The following is a 15,382-nucleotide window of genomic DNA, read 5'->3' as shown; positions in this document are numbered from 1 at the left end:
ATGTTGATCCTCACACACCTAATGTTAGTGTTATTTTCTTTTACTTCTTGGAGTTAATTTTCTTTCATTTTCAGATCCTGCTCAATATTTTTTATATCCTAATGTCTTTGAAAGTTCCATCTTACTTGTTTTCTTCAGTGCAGTACTGACTTGCCCAAGAAGCAAACATGATCTTCCTCTTTCTCTTCCTTTATGATCAATTTTATTCTTCACTGTTGAACCTGGAGGCTTTTAAAGTAAGTGAAATTGAAGGCTCTTGTGACAAGATTGTCACCAAAGGCTGAAATGTTGCTCCAATTTTATGACCCCGATCTCTAATCCTCCAGTTAACGTGTAGTTTCTCCTGAGAACTTCATTCTACAAACATTTATTGAATGTCTGTGTTATGTGAGGAATGGTTCTAGGTAGTTGAGATAGATTAAAGAATTAAATGTAGACTTTAAAGAGATCACAGTCTAGTTGGGGAGAATGCATAATTTTATGTTAGGCATCATGTTCATTTGAACTGCATTGTATTATTCAGGTAATGGTCCTTAATGATAATAAAGTGCTTGTTGTTCCCTTGATCACCCAAGCTTTAAATGAAAGCACTCTGAAACACAAATTTTGAACCAGTTTTGTATATAGAGATTTCTTAAAACTTTTTATTTTGAAATAATTACAAGATTGATAGGAGTTGCAGAAATAGTACAGAGATTCTGTGTGCCCTTCACCCAGTTTCTCCCAACGGCTACATTTTATACAACCACAATATATTGTCAAAGCTAGGAAATTAACATTGGTACAGTATGTGTGTGTGTTTGGTTCTGTGTCATTTTATCACATGTGAATTTGTGTAACCACCTCCACAGTCAAAATACAGAACTGTTTCAGCACCACCAAGATTTCATTTGTTCTATGCTGGTTTTTTTGTGTTTTAATTATTGTATAGGAGCATGGTTGATTAACAATGTGTTAGTTTTAGGTGTATAGGAAAGTACTACACATACAGATGTGTATTTTCTTTTTCCAAGTATTTTCCCGATTAGATTATTACTATGTCCTCATCTGTTTTTTAATATGTGTTATTTGTTCATTTGGTTGGTTGCACTGGCTCTTTAGTTGTGACACATGAGATCTTCTGTCTTTGTTGTGACGTGAGGCATCCTTAGTTGCAGCATGTGAACTCAGTTGCGGCATGCAAACTCTTGGTTGTGGCATTCTGGTTTCCTGAACAGAAATGGAACCTGGGCCTCCTCCATTGGGATCGTGGGGTCTTAGCCACTGGACCACCACGGAGGTCCCTGAACTATGCTGTTCGAGTCACTCTTTGCCGCAACCTGTCCCTAACCCTGGGAACTCCTAATCTGTTGTCTATTTCTAGATTGTTATTATTTTGAGAATTTTATATAAATGGAATTATACACAATGCTAAATTTTGATATTGGCTTTTCTCATTCAGCATAATGCTGAGATCCATCTAGATTGTTACATATATCATACCTTTTGATTTCTGAGTACTATTCCATGATACAGATATACCGTGGTTTGTTTAACCATTTGTCTATTAGACAGTTTCCTTGTTTTCAGTTTTTTCAGTTACAAATAGAGCTTCCATGTACATTCTTATGCAGGTTTTTGTGTGGCCTAAGTTTTTTGTTTCTACAAGTGGGAACTAGGAGTATGATTGCTATATCATATAAGAGATCATATTTAGCTTATACTCATTTAGTTTACAATGCAGGAGACCCAGGTTTGATCCCTGAGTCGGGAAGATCCTCTGGAGAAGGAAATGGCATCCCACTCCAGTACTCTTGCCTGGGAAATCCCAAGGATGGAGAAGTGTGGTAGGCTACAATCCATGGGGTCGCAGAGTCAGACACGGCTGAGTGACTTCACTTTCACTTTCATTTAGTTTAAGATACTTCTCCCACCAGTAACATGAGAAAGATCATTTCTCCCTGCCCTTGTCAGCATTTGATTGTGTCACAGATTTTTATCTGATGTGTTCTGCGTCTGTGTGTAGTGATATTTCATTGTCATCTTAGTTTGCATTCTCCTTATGGCTAGTGATATTCAATATCCTTTCATTTGCTAGTTTGCTCTCCTTCCTTTCTTTTGGCTAAACTGTCTCTTTAGTATCTCTTGTCATAGTCTAACTGGATTGTCTGGATTGTTTTCCTGTTGAGTTTTGAGAGTTCTTTATATATTCCAAAGATGTAAGTCCTTTGTCAGATAGGTAGGTGGATTTGCAAGTAATTTCTCCTAGTCTCTTTTCTTTTCAATCTCAAAAGGATCTTTCACAAAGCAAAAGTTTTAAATTTTGATAATAGTTCATTTTTCATTTTTATTCCTTTTAGATTGCATGAAGTTTTTATGATGACCATTGGATTTTGTTAAGTATCTTTTATGGGATAATTGACATGGTTGTTTGATTTTTCTTTTTAGCCTGCCAATACAGTGGATTGCATTGATTGATTTTTTTTTAATATATATATTGACCTAGCCTTATATCCCTGGAATAAATATCCTGGGTTATAGCGTATAATACTTTTTATGCATTCAGTTCAGTTCAGTCACTCAGTCGTGTCTGACTCTGCGACACCATGCACTGCAGGACGCCAATCTTCCCTGTCCATCACCAACTCCCAGAGCTTACTGAGACTCATGTCCATCGAGTTGGTGATGCTATCCAACCGTCTCATCCTCTGTCATCCCCTTCTCATGTCTTCCATCTTTACCACCATCATGGTCTTTTCCATTGAGTCAGTTCTTCACATCAGGTGGCCAAAGTATTGGAGTTTCAGCTTCAGCATCAGTCTTTCCAATGAATACTCAGGATTGATTTCCTTTAGGATGGACTGGTTTGATCTCCTTGCAGTCCAAGCGACTATCAAGAGTTTTTTCCAACACCGCAGTTCAAAAGCATCAGTTCTTCAGCACTCAGCTTTCTTTATAGCCCACCTCACATCCATACATGACTGTTGGAAAAACCATAGCTTTGACTAGATGGACTCTTGTCGACAAAGTAATGTGCATTAACAATTTCTTTTTGCTAATATTTTGTTGAGAATATTTACATCAGTATTTCTGAGGTCTGTAGTTTTATTTTTTCATACTTTGTTTGTCTGGTTTTGGTATCAAGGTAATGTTCTTGTTGTTCAGTCGTGACTGACTCTTTGCAACCCCGTGGACTATAGCATGCCAGGCTTCCCTGTCCTTCACCAGCTCCCAAAGCTTGTTCAAATTCATGTCCATTGAGTCAGTGATGGCATCTAACCATCTCGTCCTCTGTCACCCCTTCTCCTCTTGCCTTCAATCTTTCCCACCATCAGGGTCTTTTCCAATGAGTCAACTCATTGTCATCTGTCAACACACAAAGATATTACATAATTATTGACTGTATTCCCCACACTGTACATTTCAAAGCCATGAGTCATTTATTCTGCAACTGGAAATTTCTGCCTCAGTCTCCCACACCTGTTTCTCACCTCCCATGACCTTTTCTCCTCTGTTTCTCCTCTATATCTATGACTCTGTTTCTGTTTAGTTATGTTTGTTCTTTTGTTGTTTAGTGAAATCATACAGTATTTATCTTTCTCTGTGTGGCCTATTTCCCTTAGCGTAATACTCTCCAAGTCCATCCATGTTGTTACAGACGGCAGATTTTATCCTTTTTATGGCTGATACTCTGTTGTATACATACACTGCATCTTCTTTATCCATTCACCTGTTGATGGACACTTATGTTGCTTCCGTATCTTGGCTATTCGAGTAAATAATGCTGCAGTGAAAACAGGGATGCATATATCTTTTCTAATTAGTGTTTTTGGTTTCTTCAGATAAATACCAGGAATGGGATTGCTAGATCATATAGTAGTTCTATTTTTAGTTAATTGAGGAATCTCTTGATTTATTGAAGTCTCTATACTGTTTTCCATAGCAGCTGCACCATTTACTTTCCCTGCAGCAGTGCAGGGAAGTATTCCCTTTTCTTCACATCCTCAGCAGCACTTGTTTTCTCTTTCATAATGGCCCTTCTGACAGGTGTGAGGTGATATCTCAGTGTGGTTTTATTTTCATTTCCCTAGTGATTAGTGATGTTAAGCATCTTTCATGTGCCATCTGTATGTGTTCTTTGAACAAATGTCTATTCAGATCCTCTGCTGATTTTTTTTAACCTGGTGGTTTGGTGTTTTATTGCAGAATTGTATGCTTGTACTGTTTTGATGACTATAGTTTATAATAGAGTTTGAATCAGAAAATGTAATGCTCCCATCTTTGTTCTTCTTTCTCAAGGTATAGCTATTCAGGCTCTTTTGTGGGTCCATACAGATTTTAAGATTGTTTGGTCTATTTCTACATCTAAATTTATTTTTACAGGTTAAGGACTCAAGCTGTATTTAAGTCAAGAGAACTGGTTGCTAATAAAGAGATTACTAAACCTCGAGAGCTCAGTCTGGATGTGAATGGGAGTGCCTCTGGAACAAGGTAAATTTGAGCGGTTGGTGAAGGTACAGTATATAGGACACAGATCTTAAGGATATGCTTGGTATATATTTATAGCTTCATACTGGTAAATCTAGTTTTCTGATCATATGTATAAATATATTCATATTATAAAACTTTGAAAAATATTGATAAGTGTAAAGAAGAAAATAAAAATCTTTGATAATCCTTCCATTCAGAGATAGTCCTTTGGACCCTTTTTCCCATTCTGTCTCTTTTATAATATTATTTTCTATATTACAGTAGGGATTATGCTTATACCAAATTTATTTTTTGCTTTTTTCAGTGTATCATAATTTCTGATGTCCTTTTTAATGAAAAACTTGATGTTAATTCATTTAACAAATATTTATTGTGTGATAGCTATTACTCGTATTTATTAATTAACCTGTTATTAGAGAATACAAGGTTTTAGGTCTCAAAGAGCTGGACATGACTGAGTGACTTTTGCTTTCACTTTCATTATAGATTATGCTTTGAAGAAAATTTCTGTAAATACATTTCTTACTTTATCTCCACCTATTTCCTGGGCATAGATTTCTGTAAGCAGAACTACTAGCTTAAAGTACATGTGAATCCTTTTAAAATTCATGATTCACATTGCCAAATGGCTTTTCATAAAAATTAAATCAACTCAAACTCCCAAACCAATGTTTAAGAATGCTATTTTCATGAAACTTATTATAAAGAATTTTTGGCCAGTATTTTTTCACATACATTTTTTTCCTTATTCTCTTTATCCTCTCCTTTTGGAACTCTGTTTACATGTATATTACTGTAGATCTTTACTCTGCTAACTTTTGAAAACCTATTTTTCTTTATTCATATTGAATAATTTCTATTGATCTATCCTCAAATTCATCAAGTCTTTTGTTGTTTCTAATTTGCTTATAAGCCCATACAGAGATTTTTTTTTTTTAATTTCAGATACTAGATTTTTTGGGTTTAGAATTTCCACTTGAATGTTTGTTATACTTTCTGTTTCTGTGTTGAATTTTTCTATTTTATTCATTACAAGTGTATTTTTTCCTTAAACTCTTTGTCTGCTAATTTTAACACCTGGTTCATCTTGAGGTTTGTCTCCACTGATTGAATTTTCTTTGAGTTGGTCATGTTTTCCAGTTTCTTTATATGTTTAGTAATTTTGAATCATTTCCTGGTCATTGTGAATAACTCTAGAATTCAGTTATACAGGCATATCTTATTTTATTATGCTTCACTTTATTGTGCTTCACAAATAATTTTATATTTTACAAATTGAAGGCTTTTGGCAATCTTGCCTCAAGCAAGTCTTTCAGCACGAGTTTTCCAACAGCTTTGGTCACTTTGTGTCTCTGTGTTACATTTTGCTAATTCTGACAATGTTGCTAACATTATCGCTGTTGTTGCTAGTAGTAGCAGTAGTAGTATATTTGTTACAGTGCTCGGTGATCTTAGATTTTACTATTGCGAAAGGATTATGACTTGCTGAAAGCTCAGATGATGATTAACTAGCGTCTTTTTAGCTATAAAGTACTTTTTAATTAAAGCTTGTCATTTTTTTAGACATATGCTATTGCACATTTAATAGACTACAGTAGAATGTAAACATAATTTTTATATGTACCAAGAAACCAAAATATTTGTCTGACTCCCTTTTTTGCAATATTCACTTTATTGTGGTGGTCAGGAACCAAAACTGCAATGTCTTTAAGGTATGCCTGTATTTATCTGAACAATGGTAATATTCTGTGTACATGTGGGCAGTTAATTTAACTGAACTCCAATCCAAATTCTGTGTCCCTGGAGTAATTGGTGATGATAATCACTGTTGAGTTATTTTAACTTTAATTGCGATGCTTGAGTCTGCCCTGATCATGGGCTTCCCTCAGAGCCTACAATGTGGGAGACCTGGGTTCGATCCCTGGTTGGGAGGATCCCCTGGAGAAGGGTGTAGCTACACACTCCAGTATTCCGGCCTGGAAAATTCCATGGTCTGTATAGTCCATGGGGTCGTAAAGAGCTGGACAAGACTGAGAGACTTTCACTTTCATTTTTCAGGATGCTTGAGTCTGCTCTGATCATGTATAAGTTTAGGGGTCAGCTTGACCTGGCAAGATTGTTACATAGAATTTAAGGCTTTCCTATTTCTCTCCTCTCCAAGATTTTTCACTTTTTAGCTCCTTTCATCAGCCTATACTCTATCTTCTCATTCTTTAGGCCTGCTTTCAGCTAAAAACCATTAAAAAAATTGGGAACTCACCCAGTGCCACTGTTTTCTTTCAAGTGCTGATCCTCTAGCAGTTTCTGCCTGCTGTTGGCCACACTGCTTTTCAGTGTGTTCAAGTTAAATTTTTTCCTCCAAGAGTTTATAGTTGTTACATATAGGAGATTTGGCCCTGTAGAAGCTCCTTAACCATTATCAGGAACAGAACCCAAGAATTCTTGTTTTTGTACATTTTGCTATAATTAATTTTTTCAGCTGTGGTAAAATACACATAAAATTTACCATCTCACCCATTTTATAGTTTACTGTTAAATAATAGTAAACATATTTACAGTGTTGTGAAGCCAGTCTCCAGAACTCCTTTATGCTGCAAAACTGAAATTCTGTGACCATTAATAACTACTCTTAATTTCCTCTTACACCCAGCCCCTGGCAACCGCCATTTTCTTTTCTGTTTCTAGGTACCTCATGTAAGTAGAATCATGCAGTATTTTTGTTGCTTATAATTTATCATTTTTATTGAAGTGTAGTTGATTTATGTTATGTTAGTGTCAGGTATACAGCAAAGGGATTCAGATATATGTATATATGTATATATATATTATATTTTTCAGATTCTTTTTGTGTGTAGGTTATTACAAAATATCAAGTATAGTTCCCTGTGCTATGCAGTAATAGGTCCTTGTTTCATTTATATATATTATTGTGTATATGTGACTCCCAAATTTCTAATTTATCTCTCCTCAGCACCTTTCCCCTTTGGTAGTCATAAGTTTGTTTTCTACGTCTGTGATTCTATTTCTGTTTTGTAAATAAGTTCATTTGTATCATTTTTTTAGATTCCATATGTAAGTAATACCATAGGACCTTTGTTTCTCTCTAACTTTCTTTACTCAGCATGATACTCTCTAGGTCCATCAGTGTGGCTGCTGGCATTATTTTATTCTTTTTTATGGCTGAGTAATACTCGGTGTGTCTGTGTGTGTGAGAGAGAGAGTGTGACTGTGATGTGGTATATACTAGACCTCTTTATCCATTCATCTGTCAATGGGCATTTAGATTGCTTCCCTGTCTTGGCCATTGTCAATAGTGCTGCAGTGAATATTGGGGTACATGTATCCTTTCTTTTCTGTACTGTTAATATCACTTTTAACTTTTAAAATTTTCATTGGAGTATAGTTGGTTTACAATATTGTGATCGTTTTGGGTGTACAGCAAAGTAAATCAATTATACATATGCAGATATCCCATATAGGCCACTACAGAGTGTTGTTGACTAGAGTTCCCTGCGCTATACAGTAGGTCCTTATTAGTTACGCATTTTATATACAGTAGGTGTGTATATGTCAATCCCAATCTCCCAATTTCTCCCTCCCTCCTCTTATCCACTGATAACCATAAGTTTGTTTTCTACATCTGTCACTCTATTTCTGTTTTGTAGATAAGTTCATTTATACCCTTTTTGTAGATTCCACCTATAAGTGATATCATGTGCCATTTGTCTTTTTTTTGCTTGACTTACTTCACTCAGTACAACAATCTCTAGGTGCATCCATGTTACTGCAAATGGCATTATTTTGTCATTTTTATGCTGAGTAATATTTTATTGTATATATGTATCATGTCATCTTTATCCATATCTCTGTTGATGGACATTTAGGTTGCTTCCAAGTCCTAGCTATTGTAAATAGAGTGTTGTGATGAACATTAGGGTGCATGTATTGTTTTGAATTATGGTTTTCTCTGGGTGTGTACCCAGCAGTGGGATGAATTGTTGGGTCATATAGCTCTCTTTATTTATATATATATATATTATATATATATATATATATATATAGAGAGAGAGAGAGAGAGAGTCATCTTTATTAAAATTCATGATTACATTAGAAACTGACATGGATTTCTGTAAGACATGCAGATTCTCACGGGCACCTGCTTTCCACTTTTGAGCATGATAAAGAGGTCAATATCTTAATGTTATTACATCAACTTTTTACCAGATAGGAAATCTGAAAAGGTCTCTTGGGCCTTCCAGGTCACTATACTCTGTACAGACCTGGCCATATAGTCTCTTGAATTTACAATTTGAAATTTGCAATTTCTTATAAATTCAGTAAGTTCCTGGGCAACAGAACACTGTAACTCTGCTGGTTTTTAAGGTGCAGTTCCAAGGTTAAATATTGTACCTATACATTTCCAAATCACCCAGGCTTATCTTTCCAGTAACGTATTGCTCATTTTACTTGGTGTTTTAGATGGTAAAGAATCTACCTGCAAGGCAGGAGTTTCTAGGTTCAATCCCTGGATCAGGAGGATCCCCATGGAGAGGGAATAGCTTCTATTCCAGTATTCTTGCCTGGGGAATTCCATGGATTGAGGAGTCTGGCAGGCTACAGTCCATGGGTGTCCCAAAATTTTCACTTTAGTAATCTCCCTGTCAAAGAAAGACCCCAAAGCATTGCTAACTACAAAGTTAAGTGAGGCTCCTCTTCTCTCCCCAGATCAGGTTGTATGTGCAATCCCAAACAGAATGCTAGTTCCAAGTGCACAGGCCAGTAGTCTCTCCCGAAAAGCTCTTTTTAGTTTTTGAGAAACCTCCATACTGTTGTCCATAGTGACTGTAGCCATTTGCATTTCCACCAACAGTGTAGGAGGCTTCCCTTTTCTCCACACCCTCTCCAGTATTTATTATTCGTAGACTTTTTGATAATGGCTGTTCTGACCTGTGTGAGGTGGCACTTCAGTGTAGTTTTGATCTGCGTTTCTCTACCAGTTAGCAGTGTTCAGCATCTTTTCATATTCAGTTTGGCCATCTATATGTCTGCTTTGTTGTTGTTGTTTAGTCACTAAGTTGTGTCTGACTCTTTGCTACCCCGTGGCTGAGCCCATCAGACTCTTCTGTTCATGGGATTTCCCAGACAAGAATACCAGAGTGGGTTCCATTTCCTTCTCCAAGTGGTCTTCCTGACCCAAGGATTGAACCTGCAACTCCTGTTTGGCAGGCAGATTCTTTACTTCTGAGCTACCTGGAAAGTCTGTATATAGTCTTCTTTAGAGAAATGTCTATTTATATCTTCTGCCCATTTGTTTATTGGGTTCATTTTTGATACTGAGGTGTATGAGTTTGTATAATTTGGAGATGTATCCCTTGTCAGTTGCTTGCAGATATTTTCTCCCATCCTGTATGTTGTCTTTTCTGATTTCCTTTGCTGTCCAAAAGCTTTTGGGTTTAATTAAGTCCCATTTGTTTATTTTCATTTTTATTTTTATTACTTTAGGAGAGCGACCCAAAAAGATATTGCTATAATCTATATCAGAGCATGTTCTGCCTGTGTTTTCCTCTAAGAGTTTATCGTGTCCTGCCTTGCACTGGCATCCCACTCCAATACTCTTGTCTGGAAAATCCCATGGATGGAGGAGCCTGGTGGGCTATAGTCCATGGGGTCGCTGAGAGTTGGACACGACTCAGTGACTTCACTTTCACTTTTCACTTTGATGCATTGGAGAGGGAAATGGCAACCCACTCCAGTATTCTTGCCTGGAGAATCCCAGGGATGGCAGGGCCTGGTGGGCTATGGGATCACACAGAGTCAGACACGACTGAAGCGACTTAGCAGCAGCAGCTTTGCACTTACTTATACCATTGTATATTCTTGTCTCCTTTGTCACAGATTAATTCATCCTAGGTGCATGGGTTTATTTCTGGGCATTCTATCCTGTTCCGTTGATCTATATTTCTGTTTTTGTGCCAGTACCAAGCTGTCTTGATTACTATAGCTTTGTAGTATAGTCTGAAACCGTGGAGTCTGATTCCTCCAGCTCCATTGTTCTTTCTCAAGGTTGCTTTGGCTATTTGGGGTCTTTTGTGTTTCCATACAAATTATAAAATTTTTTGTTCTAGTTCTCTGAAAATTGCCATTAGTAATTTAACAACAATTGCATTGAATCTTTGATTGCCTTGAGTAGGATAGTCACTTTAATGACCCCGAGTCTTCCAACCAAGAGCAGTTTATATCTTTCCATCTGTTTTGTCATCTTTGATTTCTTTCATAGGCATCTTACAGTTTTTAGAGTACAGGTCTTTTGTTTCCTTAAAGTGAAAGTGAAGTCGTGTCTGACTCTTTGTGATCCCATGGACAGTAGCCTACCAGGTTCTACCATCTATGGGATTTTCCAGGCAAGAATACTGGAGTGGGTTGCCATTTCCTTCTCCAGAAGATCTTCCCGACCCAGGGATTGAACCCAGGTCTCCCACATTGTAGGCAGACGCTTTACCGTCTGAGCCACCAGGGACGTAAACTTTGTTTTCCTAAGTAGGTTTATTTTCAGGTATATTATCTTTTTTGATGTGATGGGAAATGAAATCATTTCCTTAATTTCCCTTTCTGGCCTTTCACATGTAGAAATGCTACATGTTTTTGTATATTAATTTTGTATCCTATAACTTTACCAAATTCATTGATGAGCTCTAGTAGCCAACTTGTTGGAAAAAGACTCCGATGTGGGGAAAAACTGAAGGCAAAAGGAGAAGGGGGCAGCAGAAGATGAGATGGTTAGATAGCATCACTGACTAAATGGACATGAACTTGAGCAAACTCCAGGAGAAAGTGAAGGACAGGGAAGCCTGACGTGTTGCAGTCCTTGGGGTTGCAAAGAGTTGGACACGACTTGTCAACTGAACAGCAACAGCAGCAGTTTTCTGGTAACGTCTTCTCTGATTGCTGTGGCTAGGACTTGCAAAACTATGTTGAATATAAATGGTAAGAGTGGACATCTTTGTCTTTTTCCTGATCTTGGGGAAAGTGCTTTCAGCTTTTCATCGTTGAGTATGATGTTGGCTGTAGGTTCTATTATGGCTTCTGTTATGTTGAAATAGATTCCCAATATTTGTGTTTTTGTGGCTTGCCAAAGTTTAATTTTATTACTGTTGAAATCAAGCATGTACATAATTTAAAAAGTCAATTGTTTAAGAAGGTTTGTGCAAAAATAGTGGGGTGCTCTACTACTCCTTTTTAATCTCAATTTCCACTCATTAGAGATAAAATTTTTCACTGCTTTGTATGTTTTTTAATCTATTTATTCTAGTATTTATATCCATATTTTAAAATATCACACTTAAGCAGGCATTAAGTACTGACTTTCTGCTATGAAAGATGAATTAGTTAGCTCTCACAGGTAATGATCTACATGCTGTCTCCCTCTTTTCTTCTTTTTCCCTCCCTTGCTCTTCTCTCTCCTTCACTTTCTTCCCCTTCCTCTCTCCCGCTTACATACATACCCACACACATACTATTTCTTTTGTCTACTCAGTATAGCTATATCACAATTTGTTTGCAATAAAATTATAGATATTTTCTATATACCTGAGCCAGCTACTTTACAGTTATTAAATTTAATTTTTAGATAATTAATTGTTTTTTCCAGAGTTTAGAAATGCTTTAATTTTCCCCATTCATTTATTAATTCACTGAAATATTCATAATGTTTCTCACTATATTCTAGGTACTTTCGAGACTTTGGGGTAATATATCAGTAAACAAAACACCAAAATTTCTGGCCTTAGAAGTGTTGTGTCTTTCCATTCCCAAATTCACCCAGAAAGTATAATTATCTGAATATGTTCAGATATATCAGTTATTCTATCATATCTCTTTATTTTTTTTAATATTTCCTCTTGGGGCCTTCCATAGTTCTGCTCTATTCTGAACTGGTTTTTCTCTAAGCTTGCTATTTAGAGATTTCATCCTGAAATGTTCCTTATCCATCATCCTGGAAGTTTTCTTTATTGTTCTGTGCTATATTCCTCTTTTGCTGGTTCACATGTCCACTTTTTGGTTTATACTCGTCTTCCTTAATCATGTCCTTCAATAGCTGACAAGGAGTACAGTTCAGTTCAGTTCAGCTCAGAGGCAACAATTTTTTGAGACTTTATACCTCTAGAAAATGCTTTACATCTTTCTTCACATTTAATGTATAGTTTTAGCTGCATGCAATTAATGTTCCTCCGAGGAGATTGAAGGTTATATTCTATTATCTTCTATTTTCTAGTATTACCATTAAGAGTTTGGTGCAGTTTGATTCTTTATCCTTTTTATGTGACCTATTCTCCACTGTTCTCCATGGACACTATTAAAGTCTTATCTTTCTTTGCATTATTCTAAAAATTAATGCTGATGTGTGTCAGGTGGGCCCTCTGTCATTTGTTACACTATTAGCCAGATGTTGAATCTCTTGGAATTGCTTGTTTTCTTTTTCTCTCTTGTCTTTCATATCTATGTTCTTTTTTATACTTTCTAAAAGACTTCTTGAAGTTTATTTTTTAATCTTTCTGTTAAATTTTCTGTACTATTATTTCCAAGAACATTTTATTATCTAAATTTAAAGACAAATAAAACACATGCGTCTTGCAGGGTTTTTTCTTATCTCTGAGGGTTTTATTACCTCTTAAACTTTCTTATTCTTCTAAAGCTCATTGTGTCTGTTTTCAACAAGTTCAGGTTTCCTTTTTCTGCGTGTGTCTGATGATCCATTTATATTTGCAAACAAAAAAGTGAAAAGCTATTGAAAGTTCTCAGTATATATAAGCAGTGCTTGTCAACTGATGGACTTCAAGCCAGCTTAAAACTCAGCATTTAAAAAACTAAGATCATAGCATCCAATCCCATCACTTCATGGCAAATAGGGAAATAGTGGAAAAAGTGACAGATGTTATTTTCTTGGGCTCTGAAATCAATGCACATAGTGACTGCACCCATGAAATTAAAAGATGCTTACTCCTTGGAGAAAAGTTATGACAAACATAGACAACATATTAAAAAATAGAGGCATCATTTGTCGATAAAGGTCCCAATAGTCAAAGCTATGGTTTTTCCAGTAGTCATGTACAGACGTGAGAGTTGGACCATGATGAAGGCTAAGTAACGAAGAATTGATGGTTTCAAACTGAGAGTTCCTTGGACAGCAAGGAGATCAAACCAGTCAATCCTAAAGGATACCAACCCTGAATATTCACTGAAAGGACTGATGTTGAAGCTCCAGTACTTTGGCCACCTGATGTGAAGAGCCAACTCGTTGGAAAAGACCCTGATGCTGGGAAAGATTCGAGGGCAGGAGGAGAAGTGGGCAACAGAGGATGAGATGATTGGATGGCATCACCAACTCAATGGATGTGAGTTTGAGCAAACTCTGGGAGATACTGAAGGACAGGGAAACCTTGCAGGCTGCAGTCCATGGTTCACAAAGAGTGGACATGACTTAGCAACTGAACCTCAACAACAACAACCATTTAGCCAGCAAATATTTCAGTTTTGATTTTTCAAATTTTTCAAGTTTTGATTTCAAATTGAACTTACATGTCTGATTTCTGGGCTTTTAAAATATTGCAACATCTCTTTATTTGTTGTCCTTTCCTCTTTATTTACCTGTAACCTCATTATTTTGTGTCTTTTTTTTTGTCCTTTTACAATTATTTGAGAAATGTCAGAAAAGAGTAGAGGTTTATTTTCAGTCAACCATGTAAATTGGCTCTCCAATGGTGATTTGTATAATTAAGGAATATTTGGGAGTTTAATATAAAGATGGAATCCTACTGTAATTTTCAATTATTTAGTATTCAATTAAGATGAATGTTTTTCTACATATTTATTAACACTTTGTGTTTCTTTGTAGAATTTTCATTTCCTGACTATATCCATATTTTCTGTGTAGGGGTTTTATATTTCTTCTTTAGTTAATGTGTAAGAACTTATTATATTTGTTTTTAACTTAAAATAATTCCTTACTTATTCTTAGTGCTACTCATGTTTACCTATATTCTTCATATATTTACTTGCTTGCTGTGGTAGGGAAGATATTTAACATGCTGGTAAGTCAAAAGAAAATAAAACATACCCATGATATCATCTAGAGGTAATCCTAGTATGTAGCTTCTAGGTATTATTTTTTTAAAGTACGTGATGCGTGTTTATATTATACATTTTGTCTTATAATTCACCTTATTTTTAGTTAAATGTTATCTAAATTTCAAAAGAACAGTGCTTTTTCTATAAAAAGTAAAACATCCAAAGACACATTAAGAAAAAATCAGTCATCTTTCATTCACTATCCTGTTCCCTATCCTGATTGTCTTGGTAGAATTAGTCTTAGCACTCTAGTGTTTATTGTTCTATACCTTTTTTATGCTTACATGTATTAGTATGTGTGCTGTGCTAAAAGTCATTTCAGCCATGTCTGACTTTTTGTGACCCTTGGAACTGCAGCCCGCCAAGCTCCTCTGTCCATGGGCTTCTCCAGGCAAGAATACTGCAGTAGTTTGCCTGTACTCTCCTCCAGGGGATCTTCCCAACCTGGGAATCGAACCCGCATCTCTTATGTCTCCTACATTGGCAGACAAGTTCTTTACCACTAGCACCACCTGGGAAGTCTGTTTGAATATATACAGCATCTATGTACATTGAAATCAAACTGAACTCATTAATCTTTTTTAATTTCATTTAATGATGCTTTAATGGACATTTGTCAGGTTCTTAGAGTTTTTGCAAAACTGTGATAAGCAGAATAATTGTCCTCCAAAAACATCTGTGTTCTAATCCCTGGAAGCTCTGAGTATATTACCCCTACATGGCAAAGGGACTTTGCAGGTATGATGGATGGGATAGACCTTAAAAGATGAAGATTATCCTGGGTTAT

At 36.1% G+C, this 15,382-nt stretch overlaps 1 protein-coding gene across 1 annotated transcript in view; it reads left to right on the top strand.

The window, feature by feature from the left end:
* Positions 1-15,382, top strand: part of KIAA1328 (KIAA1328 ortholog) — a 443,695-nt gene that overhangs the window by 270,813 nt on the left and 157,500 nt on the right. The window contains exon 8 of the mRNA XM_052660503.1: positions 4,363-4,470. Coding sequence (XP_052516463.1) covers positions 4,363-4,470 — 108 coding nt within the window. The remainder of the gene's footprint in view (positions 1-4,362; positions 4,471-15,382) is intronic.

Source organism: Budorcas taxicolor, chromosome 22 (genome assembly GCF_023091745.1).
Source record: "Budorcas taxicolor isolate Tak-1 chromosome 22, Takin1.1, whole genome shotgun sequence".
Classification (NCBI taxonomy): domain Eukaryota; kingdom Metazoa; phylum Chordata; class Mammalia; order Artiodactyla; family Bovidae; genus Budorcas; species Budorcas taxicolor.
Note: the sequence above shows the minus strand (reverse complement) of the source record. Positions and strands in the feature narration are given on the sequence as shown.